This window comes from Bos grunniens, chromosome 14 (genome assembly GCF_055505025.1).
Source record: "Bos grunniens cultivar Pamir isolate PY7600 chromosome 14, Bosgru_T2T1.0, whole genome shotgun sequence".
Classification (NCBI taxonomy): Eukaryota; Metazoa; Chordata; class Mammalia; order Artiodactyla; family Bovidae; genus Bos; species Bos grunniens.
Genome location: NC_141178.1, coordinates 83,480,494 through 83,496,064, shown reverse-complemented (window position 1 = coordinate 83,496,064; position 15,571 = coordinate 83,480,494). Strand labels below are relative to the sequence as shown.

Genomic DNA, 15,571 nt, shown 5'->3' with positions numbered 1-15,571 from the left:
CGCAGTCTGTGACACCACTTCTGGGTGAGCAGAGGGCTGCCTTCCTTGGCTAGAGTCAGCCGGTCTGACATGCCGTACAGGCCCAGGTGAAGCTGCTCCAGCTCTGGAGGTGAGAGTTGTGGGCATGAGCTTTGGGTGGGGAAGGATCCCTGCATCCAGCCTGCCCACCTGCTACCCAGGAAGCACTGACCCTGATATGGCACATCGTGCAGGCCGGCAGGAGTGATTCGAGCACGTGATGTGAGTCAGGCTGTATAGGGGGCTTCCAGTGGGGCAGGGGCTAGCCGGGAAGTTCACGCACACCACAACAGAATAGTCCCTTCTAGAACCCACTGCCCAGAGCTTCTAGAACCCGGCGCCGCGCAGCCTAGACCGCCACCTGGTGTCGCTCCCCTGTCTTCGCCTCAGAGCTCCTGCTCCTTCCTGACCGCAGCCCTGGAAGCATTATTCTCCCAGGTATGAGCGTAGCTGTGGGCAGTGGGTAGTGGCAACAGACGAGCCGCCCAGCTGACCGTCCGTACCCGACCCAGGCCCCCAAGGGCCGGTTCAGCGGACTGCCTACGACCTCTAGCGGTAAGCCCTTCCAGCTCTGGGCCCAAGGACTCTTCTGCACCGAGCGCAGCCTCGCCAGGCGCCTCAAGAACAACAGTTTCTACCCGTTCATGCAGCAGCAGCCCAACGGTGCGCGCGGACCGAAGTCAGGGACTGGGACTCCGACACTGAAGCGGGGAGACGCGGGGCGGGGATTGGAATCCGAATAGGGAGGGGAGGGGCGGGGAAGGGCGGGGCCAGAGCCTGGGTCAGGGCTGACGCGAGGGGCGGGGCCAGAGCCCGGGGAGGGGCGGGGCCGAAGCGAGGGGCTGGGCCAGAGCCCCGGGCCTGGCCTGCTGCTGCCCGATTAGGCTCCGGAACCGCAGGCTGGACCATGACCGAGGCCCGGGCCCTACGTGGGGCGGGCTGTTCCGGGCCCGAGCCCTGGCGCTGCCACCTCGGGCAGCGAGCAGGAGCCCGGTGTCCTCATGCGTCCTCGCCGCGTCGCCCCCAGTCTTCGTGCTCGAGTACTACCTGGACACGCTGTGGAAGGGGACGCTGCTCTTCATAGTATGCATCTTGCTCATCAGCTTCGGTCTCGTGAGCGAGGTCTGAGCTCCCGGGCCCGCCCCCACGACCTTCCTACCCCGGGGACCCGGCCCCGTCTCGCCACCGGCCCCGCGGCGGCTCAGGGAGTCCCCGCGGCGCCCGCAGGTGCAGAAGCAGGAGACCTGGGGCTTCCCTGCCTACGGCGTGGGCGTGGGCCTGTGGCTTATGATCTCGTCGCTGCCGCGGCGCCGCCTGGTGCTGAACCACGCGCGTGGCGTGTACCATTTCTCCATCCAGGGCCGCACCGTGTGTCAGGGCCCCATGCACCTGGTCTACGTGCGCCTGGCGCTCAACTCGGACGGTGATGCGAGGGAAGGGCCGCGGACTAGGGGAGGGCGCGCAAGGGACGGGAAGCCACGTGGAGTGGGGAGGGGCGGACACGCGGGCCCATACCCCGTCCCCGGAGCCCCACCCCCGCTCACCAGAGTCCGGGAGCTGAGCAACTTGCCCCTTACTAGCCTATCGAAGGTGCTTCTTCCAGCTGGTTCTGTGCGGCCACAAGCTGGAGCCGCTAGTGCTGGTGCAGCTGTCGGAGCGCTATGAGGTGCGTCCGACAGACACTCCTCTCCCCTCTCGGTCCAACGGGACTCCGACCACTGTTTAGGCTCTTAAGATGGGGACATTTCGCAGGTGGATGGTGCATACAACGGGCTCCTGGCCCGGGCCCTCAAGCTGGTCGCTGGCAGAGAGGGTGCCAGGGCTGACGGTCAGGGCTGGAGGTGCGGTTTGGCAAGGGGAGGGACGAGCAAGAGCTGACCTGACTGCCACTCGCCACCCGCTCACACAGCAAATGGAATATCTGGGCCGGTACATTGCCCGGAAGCTCAACATTAACTACTTTGACTGCCTGGCCACATCGTACCGGCACGTGGTCCGCCACTGGCCGCTGGGAACCACCTTCAGCCCGGGCATCGTGCTGCGCAAGACCGGTGCCTACGGGGGGAACCCTCAGTGGGACCCGGACGTGTGATGCTGCCAGCAGGCACCCACCCTTCTCCCACCCCAAGAGGCGTTCTGCCTTCCCCTCCAGTCCCCCGCCTCCACCCCCACCACTGGCCTTCTTCTCAATAAAGTGACCTCTTGCTTCAAGCCTGGGGGTTTTCTTTGTGCGAGTTGGGGCTGCCTCTTCAGGATCCTCCCCTCCTGCACAGCTCACAGGGCCTCAGGGAGCCTGCCATGAAGCAATGGGGAGTTTGGGTTGGAAGATGGTAGTAGTGGGACTGAGCCTGACAAGCAGTCAGGCATCTAGGACATGTGTGGGACACACTGCCTTTCACGGTCAGTAGAAGTGCTGACCAATGAGCAGAATCCATGATTCAGAATCTGATTGGTCCAGTCTGGGCCAGATGCCCTTTCTAGTCCAATCAGAAATGAGACAAGGACACAGCCAAAGGTCAAGCCCTGTGTCTTCTGGTGGACTCCACTCCCCAGAGTTGCTGCTGCTGCGCCCGAGGCCAGAGCTCAAGGCCTGCTGGAGGACAGACCCATGGTGCCCCTGGAGCATGCTCCTGCCTGACTTGTGTGGCCCCAGTTCCACGTTCTCTGAGCAGTGGGTGTTTTTGCTTCCTGGGTGTTGGAGGCTGCTGTGGGAGCAGAGAAGTCACTTCGGTTTCCTGTCAGGGTTTTTCCTCAGGGCCATGCTCAACATGACCCCGGTCTGGTCTTTGTGCATCATGCCAGCTTAGTGTCCCTGGAACCAGGACCACCTGCATAATTTGCAGGGCCCCATGCAAAATGAAAATGCAGAAGTCCTTGTTAAAAAGTTATCAATTTCCAGATGGCAGCACTAGAGCATTAAACAAGCACTGGCTCCTGGACCTCATGTCACATGCTCGTGACGGCTGCCCCTGCCTGGAACCCTGGCTCAGCACTGCTCACTTTTTGGCTGCCAGCATCTCTGCCCATCTCTGGAGTGGAGTCCAGAAGCTAGGTGAATGGCTTTAGGCAATCCCAGGGAGCAATTGTTGTTCATGGCTCAAGGCTAGGAACCCCTACTTCTCAGGAGGTGTTCTACCAGGAGATGGGCTCAAGAGGTTGGGCAGAACCCAGCTGTGGAGGTACTGGGATAGGTTGGGGGTCAGTGCAGCAAGGGAGGCATGGAGTGTGGAATGTGAGCCAGGGGCTTGGCTGCCTGGGTGAGTGCCTGTGACCAAGCCAGGCCTGGGATGCCCAGGCTGCCTGTCAGATGTGGACAGGGGCTAGAAAGGCATGCCAGCTGCCTGGGCTCCCAAAGCTTGGGCTCCGCTCGGTCAGTCAGTGAGACTTTAGGGTGGGCTTTGTTTCCACCCAGTGACCCAAAGCCTCTTCCCACTTGGAGCTGATGACCTAAGGGTGACCCAGGTTGAAGCACCTACTTCTTTGCTGGCAAAGTGGCTGGAGGAGGGTGGTGTTCCTTCAGCTAGGGGATCAGGGCTTTGCAAGGATTCAGCATTTGAGCTGATACGAGAAATTGCGATCTTGTGGAGCTCTGGGGGAGAGACTTCTGGGAAGAGGAGGTGTGAGGTGCAATGCAGGGTAGAACTGGACATGTAGGAGAAGACATGAGAAGACAGGCTGGGCTGAGGAAGGGGACTGGGGCCTCGGGAAATCACTGGGGAGTTGTAAGCACAGATGCACTGCCATCTGAGGAGGGTGTGGGGAAGGACCAGGAGGCTGCAGGAATTGTGCAGGGAGAGAAGGGCACAGGGGAACAGAGAGGATCGTAGGCAGGTCTGAGCCCCATTGAGGCCATAGCAGACAGGATTTGCAGGAGGGCTGGATGCAGGCTGGAAAGGAATCCAGGGTGGGACTTGAGCTGGGCACGCAGAACAGTGAAGGAAGGACTCAAGGGTGGAGGACAAGTGGATACAAACAAGCACCCTGATCTTGGGTGCTTCAAACAGCAATGATGTACTTGTTGTCATGGTTTTGTGGGCTGGCTGGGCTCAGCTGTGCGGTTCCACTCCGTATGTGTAGCTGCAATTGCTCATATGGCTGCATCAGCTGGGATCTCAGTTGGGGCCAGAATGTCCAAGATGACCCCCATCCTCCAGGGCCTCTTTTCAAGTGGTGTCTCAATATTCAGCAGCCTGTCTTGCTGCTGGTTTGCAAGAGGGAGTGTTATAAGAGGACAAGACCCAGTGGGCCATAGTGTGCACCATCTGCATGCATCATTCATACTACATCCCAGTGGAGAAGCAAGTCATGTGGCCAAACCCAGAGCCAGAATGGGAAGGGTCTACCAAATGTGTGAACACCAGCAGGATCCTGGGAGCCACGAATGTAAGTAGCCCACCACAGTCCACCATCTGGCTCCTCCCAAGACCTCCAGCATCTCCTCCCATCCCAGAACTCAGCTCAGACTGCAAGTCCGAGATCTTGCATCTAAGTCAAGTCCACATACAGATGAGGTTTCTCAGGTGTCCTTTCTTGGGTATGGCCCTCTCAGGGGTCACTGTCCTTCGCTGCCCAGTACCAATGTCTTGAGGCCCATTGTTTCATTTATTTTGTCCAGTTTTGAAAAAATATTTATTTTTGGCTGCGCTGGGTCCTTGTTGTTGTGTGTGGGCTTTCTTTAGTTGTGGAGAGCAGGGGCTACTCTCTAGTTGCAGTGCTCGGGCTTCTCATTGCGGTACCTTCTCTTGTTGCAGAGTATGGGCTCTAGGGTGCCAGACTTTAGTAGTTGTGGCTTGTGAGCTACAGAGCACAGGCTCAGTGGCTGTGTTGCATGGACTTAGTTGCTCTGTGGCGTGTGGGATCCTTTGGGACCAGGGATCGAACGCGTGTCCCCTGCAAGGCAGATTCCTCACCACTGGACCACCAGGGAAGCCCTATTTTGTCTGGCTCTCTAGTTGTTCCAGGTAGGGTGGCAAATCTGGTTCTTGTCTGCACTCTGTGCTGGAAGTGACAGCCACCTTAGTTCCTCTGGAGCTCAACTAGTCTGATGCTTAAGTCAAGGCCTGACCCTCACCACCCTCTGCACTTTGGCTGAAGAGCTGGGAGCCTGCCTCAGTGCAGGCGACCAAGGGGCTGGGCCTTCAGCGGCTAGACAAAACTCTCCGGCCCTTGCTGTCCTCCCTCTGGGGCATCAGTAGAACTGAACCACAGCCATCCCACCCCCAGCCCTTCGGTGACTGCTGCTCCTCCATTTCCCGAACACCAGGTCCTGGGCCCGCTGCCGCGTTTCCTCCCTGCTGTGTGATCCCTGCTCACCACTGGCCAAAGGTCTAACCATCGGACCTCGGCCTTCTGCTTCCGCCTGTCTGAGTTCCGCCTGCACCATGGATGGGTCCTCGCTGCCAGCCAGGCAGTAGGCGAGTCTGCCCAAGTTCCTGCTGCCTGCCTTCTTGGAGTGTTTGTTCCTGATGCCTGTCTGGGTTCTCCAAGAGGGAACCACTGAGGCAGCAGTGTGAGGACATGCCCCTTGGTCAACCCCAAGGAGGAAAGAGAGGAAGCAGGAGGGCCGAGGCCAGCCCAGCACCCTGCGAGGGCTGAGGCGTCAGAATGGCTCACCAGAGACGTCACGCATCAGGCTGAGATGCCAGGCCTTTGCGTCCTGCATTGATCAGCCATTGGGTGCTGGCCACCACTAGGAGGCTGGGATGTGGGGCCAGAGGCAACCCCTGGAGCCTCTGACAGCTGAAGGTGTCCCCCGTAGGCAGTGGAGCCAGAGTCCTTCCCAGGAGGACAATAGAGACCATGTGTCATATGTGCACCCCAGAGAAAAGTCCCAGGAGTGGCAATGGGGAGTGGGACATAGGCCAGCAAGTGTTCAGAAGACTGACCAGTGCCCTTGGTGGAGAAGTGTGGTCTCAGGTTCCTGTGAGAGTGAGAAGGTAAACCGGCAGCAGAGAGAAGGCCGCAAGCCTGGTCCTCAGTCTGGGGAGACCGGGGGAGGAGCCTGCTCCAGGCCATGGGCACGAAGTTCCAGAGCAGATGTTGAATGAAAGCGGCAATCCCATGGCAAAGTCAGGGAAGCGAGCATACGGGGCCCACACTGTATCAGGAAGTACAGGCTGCCAGGCCACCACCCAACAAGCCTCTCTGCAGTGCAGGCGGGATGGCAGCCGGCTGCCCGCTGCCAGAGCCGACCTTGGTGGCCCCGCTGCTGGCCTTCCTCTGGTCGGTCACCTTTTCCCTCCTCCCCAGGGCTCACTCTGCCCCTGCTCTGGAGTCTCCTTTAAAACTCCCCAAAGAACACTCCTGGACTCAAGTGCCCCGTGACTTGATCGGGCAGACACTGTGTTAACACATGGAACTCAACACAGAGATGTTTCAGTTCTCTGGGAGTTACAGCTCAGGCTGAGGATGAGAGACAGAGGCTGTGAGCAGTTCTGGCAGCTGGATCCCTTGGACTGAGGAGGGACCTGGGCCACTTTGGGGAGGCTGGCCTCTCCAATAACCAGCTGCAGACCCTGGACACAGCAGGCTAAGGGGATGTTCCTGCCCAAAAAGGAAGCAGGCAGGGTCTGGTGGGACTTCCTAGTATCCCCAGGCAGGGCTAGATTGACTCACAGCAGGAGGCAGGGGGTCTCTGATACAACAGCCAGACCCACCTGCTCTCATGTCTTTATTTCCTAAGAGAAAAGTGCCATTTTGTGATGGGGGGAGGGACAGAAAGGAAGCCAGATTGGCTGTGAACTGGTCTTAGGTGATGGTGGTGACAGGCACACAGTCTGACGCTCTACACTTTTGTGCATATCTAATATTTTCTATAATGAAATGTAAAAAGAAACAAAACAAACCCCCAAACCTGAATTTGCATATTTGTTGTTTAATGTCTTTTCTGGTGAAGTCTCATTTCTTGTGTAGTAAGATACCTGCGAGTGTCCCGCTAAAGTCTAACTTTTTGGTTACCTGGGACCTGCCAGGCCTCACATGCCTAGAAGCAGAGGCAGGCAGAGGAACAGAACCAACACCAAATCCTTCCCATCTGACATGGATGAGGAGCTGCTGCTGCAGTGTGAAACAGGACGGGGCAACCGAGACCTTCAGGCTGAGAGGCTCCTCGGGGCGCAGCATGTGCATACACCTGGGGTGCTGGAGTGCGCGGAACCACTGGGTCTGCCACTGAGACCCCGGTCTCTTCTTCTGCAGCAAGGCCCCTTATACCTCCAGCTCCCAGTGGAAGACTCATGGTGGCCTGAGGGGAAGGGGCTGCAACTTTCCAAAAGTGTTAGTATCTCCAACTGTCCTTTCCCAGCCTCTCCCTGGTGGGCTGGACCCGATCGTGGGGCACAGTGACCTCAACCTTAGGATGCCTGAAAAGAGGCAGGCAAGGAGGACTAAGTAATTGCTCACGGGCCCCATGTGTGCTCCACACCACGGCCGTTCTGGACTGATGGCCGGGGCCTAGGCCCAGCTGCCCCTCCCTGCTGGGCGCCCCAGGGGCTGCAGGCTCTACCCACACGAGGGCAAGCAAGGGCGGCCCAGACGATCCCCTTGGGAGCGCCTGGCCGGGGGACACATGTGTCGGTGCTCTGACACCGCCCTGTCATCAAGAGCGTTGGGAGCCAGGGGATGGGAAATTGACAGAGAGGCAGGAACTGGCAACCAGGAGCCGGGGAAGGAGAAACAGAGAAGTTGGCTGAAGGAAGACAGAAATGAGGGAAAAGTGGAGGGCGATGGAGGAATGGGACTGAGGAAAGAGGTGGCGGAGTGGGGCCAAAGGGTGGGCCAGGGGAGTGAAAGAGGACGAGGTGGAGGAACAAAAGCGCATGACAGACGACCGGGCGATGGGACCAACGGAGGGGGACAGGGACGCGGTCCGACTGCAGTGTTGGGGCGGACTTTGCGGGAGGTGGGGAGCTCCGGCTGAAGGGACTGCGCCTGGCACGTCCCGCTGGCGCCCCGAGGGTTCGCCCGGTAATTAGGCCTCGGTCCAGATGGGCCCCCAGTCCCGCAATCAAAATGCTAATTGGCCCCGCGCCTCCGGCTGCGCCTCCGCTGGGACCCCCGGGAAGGGGCAGAGATGAACCGCTCGGCCGAGGGGGATCCCTGCCCCCACCCCCACTGCGGTCCCGCCGGCTGCGGCTCCGCGATAAGGGGACGGCCGCGTCCCGCCCCTGCCCCTCGGGAGCACCAGCCACGCAAGATGAATATCCCGCCGCCGCCACAAAGCGGGCCTGCGGTCCCTGCCGCGCCCCGCGCCGGGCCGGTTCGCTTACAGCCACGCTCGCTCGGCTCCTCTGTTGCGACGCTAGGTAAAGCCGAGAGATCCGCGGAGGGCGGGGAGCCGCCGAAAGCGCGCCTCCAGAGCGGCCCTCCAGCCGCGCGCCCGGCCGGGTCCGCGGGCCCGACCAGCAGCCCCACACAAGGTCACCGCTCGCCGCGACGGGTGCGCGCACCCCCGCCTCGCACGCGCTCCCGGCTGGGGCGCGCCCGCACACTCCCGGGGCCGCCCCTGCGACCTTGGTCCCCAGAGACAGCGGGCCGCGTGGGGGCGCGCTCGGAGCAGGGAGACCCGAGCCACGGGCGGGGGTGCGTGAGGGGACAATGGCGGCGCCGGGCCCTAATTGGGGACATATGTCCCCGCGCGCGGCCATTGTGCGGCCCGGAACTCCCCGCACCCCCGCGCCAGCCATTGGTCGCTGGGCCTGACGTCATGCGGGCTGCAAACTCTGGGCGGGCGGCCGGGGGAAGGGTTATCCGCCTGGTTGCGGGGCCGCGTGGGGGAGCTGCAGGCGCGCGGGAGGGCGGAAAACCACCAGTGAAACCGAATTTCTGGAGCAAGGGCACAGCAGCCCCTCTCCGCCTTCACACTCCTCTCGCTGCGACGCCGCTGCGCTCGACCTCCGCCCCTTGGGGGAAGGGCGGGGGTGCAGAAGGCCTCTCCAGCGGGCACGGGGTCAGCCCGGGTGACCGAGCGGCAGGGACACACTGCGGCACGGGGTGCGCGCAGCACTTCCACACGGCGCTTTCGCTGCCTCAGCATTCGCTGCTTCTCCGCTCGCCTCCCCCACCTGCCCCCGCAGATCCCTCGCCTCCACACCCGACAGCTGGGCTGGCCGGACCGACCATTCTGGGGTCCGCCCTGTGTTCTTCCCTCAAAGATCCCGAGTCCGGGCTCGTGGGCCCCAGGCCTGCTCCCACCTCTCCTCCCACGCCGCACAATGCTGCGGACGTCTGGGCCTCCGTTCCCGGAACCTCTCGGGGGAACTCCACACGAGCTGGAGCCGCGGCATCCCCAAGACCCCTCCCAGGAGACCCTGGCGGGGGCCAGGCCCCGCGCAGCCATTTCCGCCGTCCTCTCCCCCATCCCTCCCTCCCCCTGCTGTCGCTCCTGGGCTTTAAAAGCCGGAGGCTGGGCCGGGCCGCAGGCAGAGGCGGCCGCGGGCGCAGGAGGCTGGGCCCGGGAGCTGTCCGAGCGCCGAGCCCCGCCCCCGAAGCCCCCATCCCTCCCTCCCACCTTCCCTCGGCCCGCCCTCCCCGAGCACCCCTCCCCCCCAGGACCCCCGCCCCCCGCCCGCCGCCGTCGCCGCCGCCGCTCGCTCCGGCTGCAGAACAATAAAGCAAGGCTCCCAGAGACCCCCGCAGAGGACCCCCGCCCGGCGGCCGAGCCCCCGCGGCCCGCCCCTCGCCGCTCCCTCTGGCTGTGCGCGCCCGGTCGCTGGCCGAGGTGCTGGCCGGGCCGGCGCTGGCCGCGGTGCTGAAGCTGCCGGCGCTACCGCCGCCGCCGCCTTCTCCAGGCCCCGCGCCGCTACCTCCGGGGGCATGGGGGGTCGCTGACTGAAGCTCCGCCGCGGCGGCGGGGGGGAGGGGAAGGGGGCCGCGGAGCCGGGCCAGCCCTGCACCCACTCGCAGCCTCCGGGCCCGGGACGGAGCCGCTCCCCCCCCCCTCCCCGCCCCCCCAGCCTCCTCCCCCGCCTGTCCAGGGGCGGCACTGCGGGCTGGGAAGCCGGGACCAGAGGAGGAAAGGAAGGAAGGAAGGAAGAGAAGAGAGAAGAGAAGAGCAGTGAAGAATAGAAGAAGAGAAGGAAGGAAGGAGAAAAAGAGGGGTCCGGAGCAGCAGAGGAGGAAACGCAGGACGGGCAGGCAGGAGAGAGGACGGCACCGCGCGGCAGCATCCAGAGGCCAGAGTGGGGACCCGTGCTGCCTCAGCCGCTCCTCGGATGGTGACGGGGCCCCGCCGCGGCCGCAGCCCCCCCGCGTCCCGGCTCCGCAGGCCCACAGCGCCGGAGCCCCGCAGGAATCATGCCCAGATCCTTCCTGGTCAAGAAGGTCAAACTTGACACGTTCTCCTCGGCAGACCTCGAGAGCTCCTACGGGCGCGCCCGGAGCGACCTCGGCGTGCGACTGCAGGAGAAAGGTGCGAGTTGGGATGGGGCTGGGGCGGCGGGCGAGGGGCTCAGTGCTGGAAGGGGTAGAGGGTCAGAGAGTGGGGCTGGAGGGACCAGGAACCCCAGGCTATAGGCTCGGAGGAATCAGAACCAGCAGGAGGCAGTGTCTGAAGCAGACTTGGGAGGGGACGGGGATGGGGATGGGGGTGGGGAGAGGGGAACGCAGAGGTAGGCCAGAACGGAGCCAAGGCTGAGCAGGGAGAACATGGATGCAGGAAAGAATGTGGGGAACAGGGGTCAGGAACAGGAGGAACACACTGACCCGCGCCCTGACCAACACAGAATGGACCCTGCTGCCATGTCAGGAACCAGCAATGTATGCAAACCACACTCAGAAACAGCCTGCCTCAGAACCCTCTTCTTTTCTTTGGCTGCACCTCTAGCCCCCTCTTCTAGGGCCAGCAAGGAAGTGCTAGGAGCTCCAGGGAGTAGCCATGTGGTCCAGTGGGGGCCGCCCACCTGTCGGGGCAGAGGCAGTAGCAGTGCCCCCATCCCTGGAGCAGGGTCAGGGAGAAGGGTGTGGGCAGGTGGGCTGTGGGCAGGGAAGTCCAAGTGCTGGAGGCAGGGGGAGGCTCTTTGTGCTAGGGCGCCCAAATTCAAGGACAATTGCTAGCAAGTGGGCAAGGGGGCTGGGAGTGCCAGCAGCCTGGGGTGGAAAAACAAGTGTGACCTGCAGGAGCATAAGCCTGTGTTCAAGCCTGTGTGCACATGTGACTGCGTGTGGCCATGTGACTATGTGCACTTGTGTGTGACCCTGTATCAGTGTGTGCCTGTCTGTGTGCCACTACATGGGACCATGTGACTCTGAGGCCCCGATGTGCCCATGTGATTGGCAACCCCAGCTGAGAGTGTGTCTGGTTGGCTACATGTCTGACCCTGCGTGAGTAGGTGGTGCAGGCCTGGCTCAGGGTGCGGCCCACCCTGAGGGGACTCCAGAATTTACAGTCTGAGAGGCTGAGGGTAACTCTGAAGAAGCCAGACTCTGCATCGTGCGGGGTGTGTATTTGTGACTTTGAGGTTGTGAGATCCATCTCATGCCTTGAGAACAACCGCAGTTGCAGGCATGAATAATGCTGCCTGCCTGCAGCCTGTCTCTGTGAAGGTGTCCACTGGTGCGTGCCCTGGCACTGCCCCCAACACAGTGTCTTCCTGGTCACCTTTCCTGGGGTTCAGGAAGGCCCCACAAAGGATTAGGGCCTGGGGAGAGGGAGTAATGTGGAACAAGGTGGTACCCAACGGTGCAGGATGACGGAAAGGAGTGGTGGGGAGAAACAAGAGTGGATGGAGGGAGACAGGGCTGGAACGGAAGCTGGTCAAATCTAGTGAGTAGTGGGAGACCTGGAAGATGAAAGGGAGGTAGAATTCTCCAGGGCTTGTTGGGAGACCCCGAGCACCAGAACAGGTGAGCATCGAGGCTGGACACAGGCTCTGGGCACGGTGGATGAGCCAGTGGGAACCGTGAGAGCAGGAGCGACGGGGTCCCTGGACAGGCGGTCCTGGCTTTGTGCGCTGCGGTTCTGCAGTGTGTTGCATAATCAAGGAAAACTGCTGAAGTGGGGAGAACCCGAGGGGGAGGGAGAGGGGGAGGGGAGGAGGGGAAGGAGGGCGAGGGAAGCGCCGCCCCTCCCCCCTGACCTTGAAGCTCCGCGGAAGGTGGGGGGGGGGGGGCAGCCGCGCCCGAAGATGCGAGTCTTTCCCTCCTCCAGCGAGGGCGGGGTGCAGCCCGGCCGGGCCCTGGCTCATCTCTCCTCTCTCTCCTCCCTTCCCCGCCGTCGCCATCCTCCCTGCCCCGCTCTCCCTCGGCCCCTTCTCCTTTGTCCTCCCCGTTCCCTTCTGGCCGGCCCTGGTGTCTCTTGCCACCCTCCTGTGTGTCTTGCCTGCTGCCCTGTTCCCCTCCCGCTGTCTGCCTGTCTGTCCGCCTCGGCCCTTAGGATACCTCAACGACTACGCGGGGCCCGCCTCCGTCTACGATGGCGATGCCGAGGCGGCCTTGCTCAAAGGGCCATCCCCGGAGCCCATGTACGCTGCGGCCGTGCGGGGAGAGCTGGGCCCGGCGGCCGCGGGCTCGGCGCCGCCGCCCACCCCGCGCCCGGAGCTGGCCACAGCCGCTGGTGGCTACATCAACGGCGACGCGGCGGTCAGCGAGGGCTACGCAGCTGACGCCTTCTTCATCACCGACGGGCGCTCCCGTCGTAAGGCAGCCAACGCCAGCGCCGCCGCCGCCCCCTCCGCAGCCTCGGCGCCGGCCCCCGACGGCGACGGCGGAGGCGGGGTCGGGGCGGGCACGCGCGGTGCGGGGTCGGGGGCTGGGGGTCGGGGCGGCGCGCGCGCGGGTGCGGGCACCGAGGCCCGCGCGGGGCCTGGGGCCGGCAGCTCAGGAGGCCGGCACGCGTGCGGCGAGTGCGGCAAAACGTATGCCACGTCGTCTAACCTGAGCCGCCACAAGCAGACGCACCGCAGCCTGGACAGCCAGCTGGCGCGGCGCTGCCCGACGTGCGGCAAGGTGTACGTGTCCATGCCGGCCATGGCCATGCACCTGCTCACGCACGACCTGCGCCACAAGTGCGGCGTGTGCGGCAAGGCCTTCTCGCGGCCCTGGCTGCTGCAGGGCCACATGCGTTCCCACACCGGCGAGAAGCCCTTCGGCTGCGCGCACTGCGGCAAGGCCTTCGCCGACCGCTCCAACCTGCGCGCGCACATGCAGACGCACTCCGCCTTCAAGCACTTCCAGTGCAAGCGCTGCAAGAAGAGCTTCGCGCTCAAGTCCTATCTCAACAAGCACTACGAGTCGGCCTGCTTCAAGGGCGCCGCCGCCGGCGGTCCCTCGGCCCCTGCGCCCACCGCGCCGCCGCAGCTTAGCCCTGTGCAGGCCTAGGGCGGCGGTACCTCCGCCAGCCGGGTTGGCTCTCAGCAATACGGGCCCCCAGGGAGGTCTCCGCCGGCGACCAGGCGGAGGGGCCGGAGGGCGGGCCCCTCCTCACAGCAATAGGGGGAGGGGGCCCGGCCCCGCCCCGCCCGCCAGGGGCCTTCCCGGCCCCTTCAAGCAATAGGGTCCCGAGGGGAGACCCACCCCGAGCCCCCTCCCTTCCCCTCCAGGGTGCCCCAGGCTTTTTCCCAGCAATAGGGTCGAGGAGACCCAGAACCGAACCTCATCTCCGAGTTAGGTCTCTGAGACCGGGGTGGGGTGAGGTAGGGAGCGCCCCCTCCTCCCTCTTCTGCGCCCCTGGATCGCGTGGCAGAGACTCAGGTCTTCCCCACCCCTTCCCAAGCCTTCCAGAGCCCGGCCTGCGGCCTAGACGTCGGGGAGCAACAACGGGGGAGGAGCAGGGTGAGGGGCGCAGAGGCTACCTGCGCCTCCTTCTCGGTGTCCGCTGAGCCCCGGGAGTGTTAGACGAGTGCGGATCGGGGACTGGGGCGGACGGCGGCACCTCTCTCCCTTGAGTTCCTTCCGGGGCCTCAGTCCGAGCCGCTTTCCTACCCTTGCCTCGCATCCTCTGCCAAATCCGAATTCTTCCAGCCCAGCTTCCCGGGCTCTGTCCTCCATAACGAATAATAATGACGCATATCAAACCGCATGGACTTATCCGACCTCCTCAGATCCCGCTCCCGCCCTGCCCTGGGGCCCCCTCCCTCGTACCCGGGCATTCGGTGTTGGAGGACGGATTCCTGGGGCCTGGCAGGCAGGCCTGGGCACGGCCCTCTACACACCTCTCTGTATTCGCTTTGCGGGTAAAGCCCCCTAGGGGGGTTGCGGATGCGTCGGGTTTTCTTTCTGTATTTGTACGTTTTATTTATGAACGGATTGCACTCGGGTCCGGGAAGGGGCACAGAGGCCCCTATCCTTCCCGCCGACGCCGGGGGCTTGGGATGTCCAGGATCACTTTCCCCGCCCCCGAACCCCGCCCACCTGGGCTCCGCCTCTCGGGAGCCGCAGGCCCCGCCTCTCAAAGGCCGGCCCCCTCCCGGAGCCCCAGACCCCGCCCTCACTCTGTTGCCAACTTACACCCGTCTATGCCAAAGCCTCGGCGGCGACCCCGCCCCAAGGGCCCGCCCCATTGGCCGCCGCCTTTGTGACGTCACTGCATGCAGCCCCAGTCCCCCTCCCGTCCCTTCCCGGAGCTGCCCGCTCCCAGTCCCTCTTAGTTAGTCCGAAGCCGACTATAGAGCAATAATGCGCACTGCATGCGAAGCTGCCGCCGCCTCTAGAGTTACTGAGAATCAGGTATCCCCCCGCCCTACCCACCCCATAGGCCCCTAGATCAGGGACGCTGCGCGGGGCCGGACGCGCAGACTTTCTCCCCCCTCTCCTGCTCTTCCCTCCCTCCCCTCCCCCCCTCCCACGGCAGAGGCCGGCGGGTGTAATGGTTTCAGGGGCGGGGCGGGGTGTTTGTCCCCAAGACCCCTCCTTCAGTCGTCCATCACCCACCCATACTTCATTAGGCACCTACTATGTGCCAGGCCCACTGCTGAGTCCGCCAGGGGTGCGGCGACCTGCGGGAAGGTGCATGTTGATGAGGGATCCAACCGGCTTCGGTGGGCCAGGGATGGTCACAGGTGCAGAGAGAGCCGCGGTCCCTAGACCCAAGCGTGGGCCCCTCAGTCCTCCCCACCCCAGCTGGGGCCAGTGCTAGGCACAGGGGGCTCTGCTTTGACTTGGGCCCGGGTCCTCAGCTCAGGTGGCACAGACCCGGGCCCCAAGGCCCAGTGCCACCCATACCGAATCCCATTCCTTCCATCCCTTGGCAATGGCAGCTTTGTCACGTCAGGCCAGGGTCCCAGGTCAGAGGACAAGGTGCATGCTGGAGCATTTGACCTGGCCAGCCCTATCCCAGTGGGTACCAGGCCCAGCGGCTCCCACAGGGGTGGACCCGGGCCTCAGGGCCCGGCACAGCAGGGCTCATGTCCAAGACCCCTCCATCCCAGCTCAGTGTTCACACAGCTCCCAGGCCGGGGCCTGCCCACTTGTGCTGGGCACACCCGCATGCACAGGCACACACAGGTGCCCCACCCTACCCTACACGCCTATCTACCTACCTACCTAAGGAGAAGGCCGGAGGGCCGTGGGCCGGCCAGGGTCTCCCGCTTCTCCCCACACCCCGCCGCCGTGGAAAGCC

The 15,571-nt window shown here is 63.6% G+C and overlaps 2 protein-coding genes and 1 long non-coding RNA gene across 3 annotated transcripts; 2 read left to right on the top strand and 1 right to left on the bottom strand.

The window, feature by feature from the left end:
* Nucleotides 1-124: 124 nt before the first annotated feature.
* On the top strand, nucleotides 125-2,229 carry CATSPERQ (catsper channel auxiliary subunit theta). The gene is made up of 7 exons (XM_086335669.1): nucleotides 125-199; nucleotides 259-456; nucleotides 531-681; nucleotides 1,046-1,140; nucleotides 1,246-1,441; nucleotides 1,599-1,684; nucleotides 1,928-2,229. Exons 1-7 carry the CDS (start codon nucleotides 125-127, stop codon nucleotides 2,108-2,110), a joined length of 984 nt encoding a protein of 327 aa, XP_086191795.1. The 3' UTR covers nucleotides 2,111-2,229.
* Nucleotides 2,230-10,168: 7,939 nt separating this feature from the next.
* On the top strand, nucleotides 10,169-13,465 carry SCRT1 (scratch family transcriptional repressor 1). The gene is made up of 2 exons (XM_086337888.1): nucleotides 10,169-10,426; nucleotides 12,389-13,465. The coding sequence occupies exons 1-2, from the start codon at nucleotides 10,312-10,314 to the stop codon at nucleotides 13,330-13,332; spliced, it is 1,059 nt and encodes a 352-aa protein (XP_086194014.1). The 5' UTR covers nucleotides 10,169-10,311; the 3' UTR covers nucleotides 13,333-13,465.
* LOC147359856 (uncharacterized) lies at nucleotides 11,444-12,708 on the bottom strand. The gene is made up of 2 exons (XR_015141287.1): nucleotides 12,394-12,708; nucleotides 11,444-11,974 (listed from the first exon to the last, which is right to left on the bottom strand). It is a non-coding gene; the product is annotated as an uncharacterized LOC147359856 (long non-coding RNA).
* Nucleotides 13,466-15,571: the final 2,106 nt, after the last annotated feature.

Excerpts from the sequence above, each read along its gene's own strand:
- SCRT1 (XM_086337888.1), top strand. The coding sequence starts at position 10,312 with ATGCCCAGATCCTTCCTGGTCAAGAAGGTCAAACTTGACACGTTCTCC. Across the intron at positions 10,427-12,388 it reads CGTGCGACTGCAGGAGAAAG|GATACCTCAACGACTACGCG; the intron begins GTGCGAGTTGGG and ends CTCGGCCCTTAG.
- CATSPERQ (XM_086335669.1), top strand. The coding sequence starts at position 125 with ATGAGCTTTGGGTGGGGAAGGATCCCTGCATCCAGCCTGCCCACCTGC. Across the intron at positions 682-1,045 it reads CATGCAGCAGCAGCCCAACG|TCTTCGTGCTCGAGTACTAC; the intron begins GTGCGCGCGGAC and ends CGTCGCCCCCAG. Across the intron at positions 1,141-1,245 it reads GCTTCGGTCTCGTGAGCGAG|GTGCAGAAGCAGGAGACCTG; the intron begins GTCTGAGCTCCC and ends CGGCGCCCGCAG.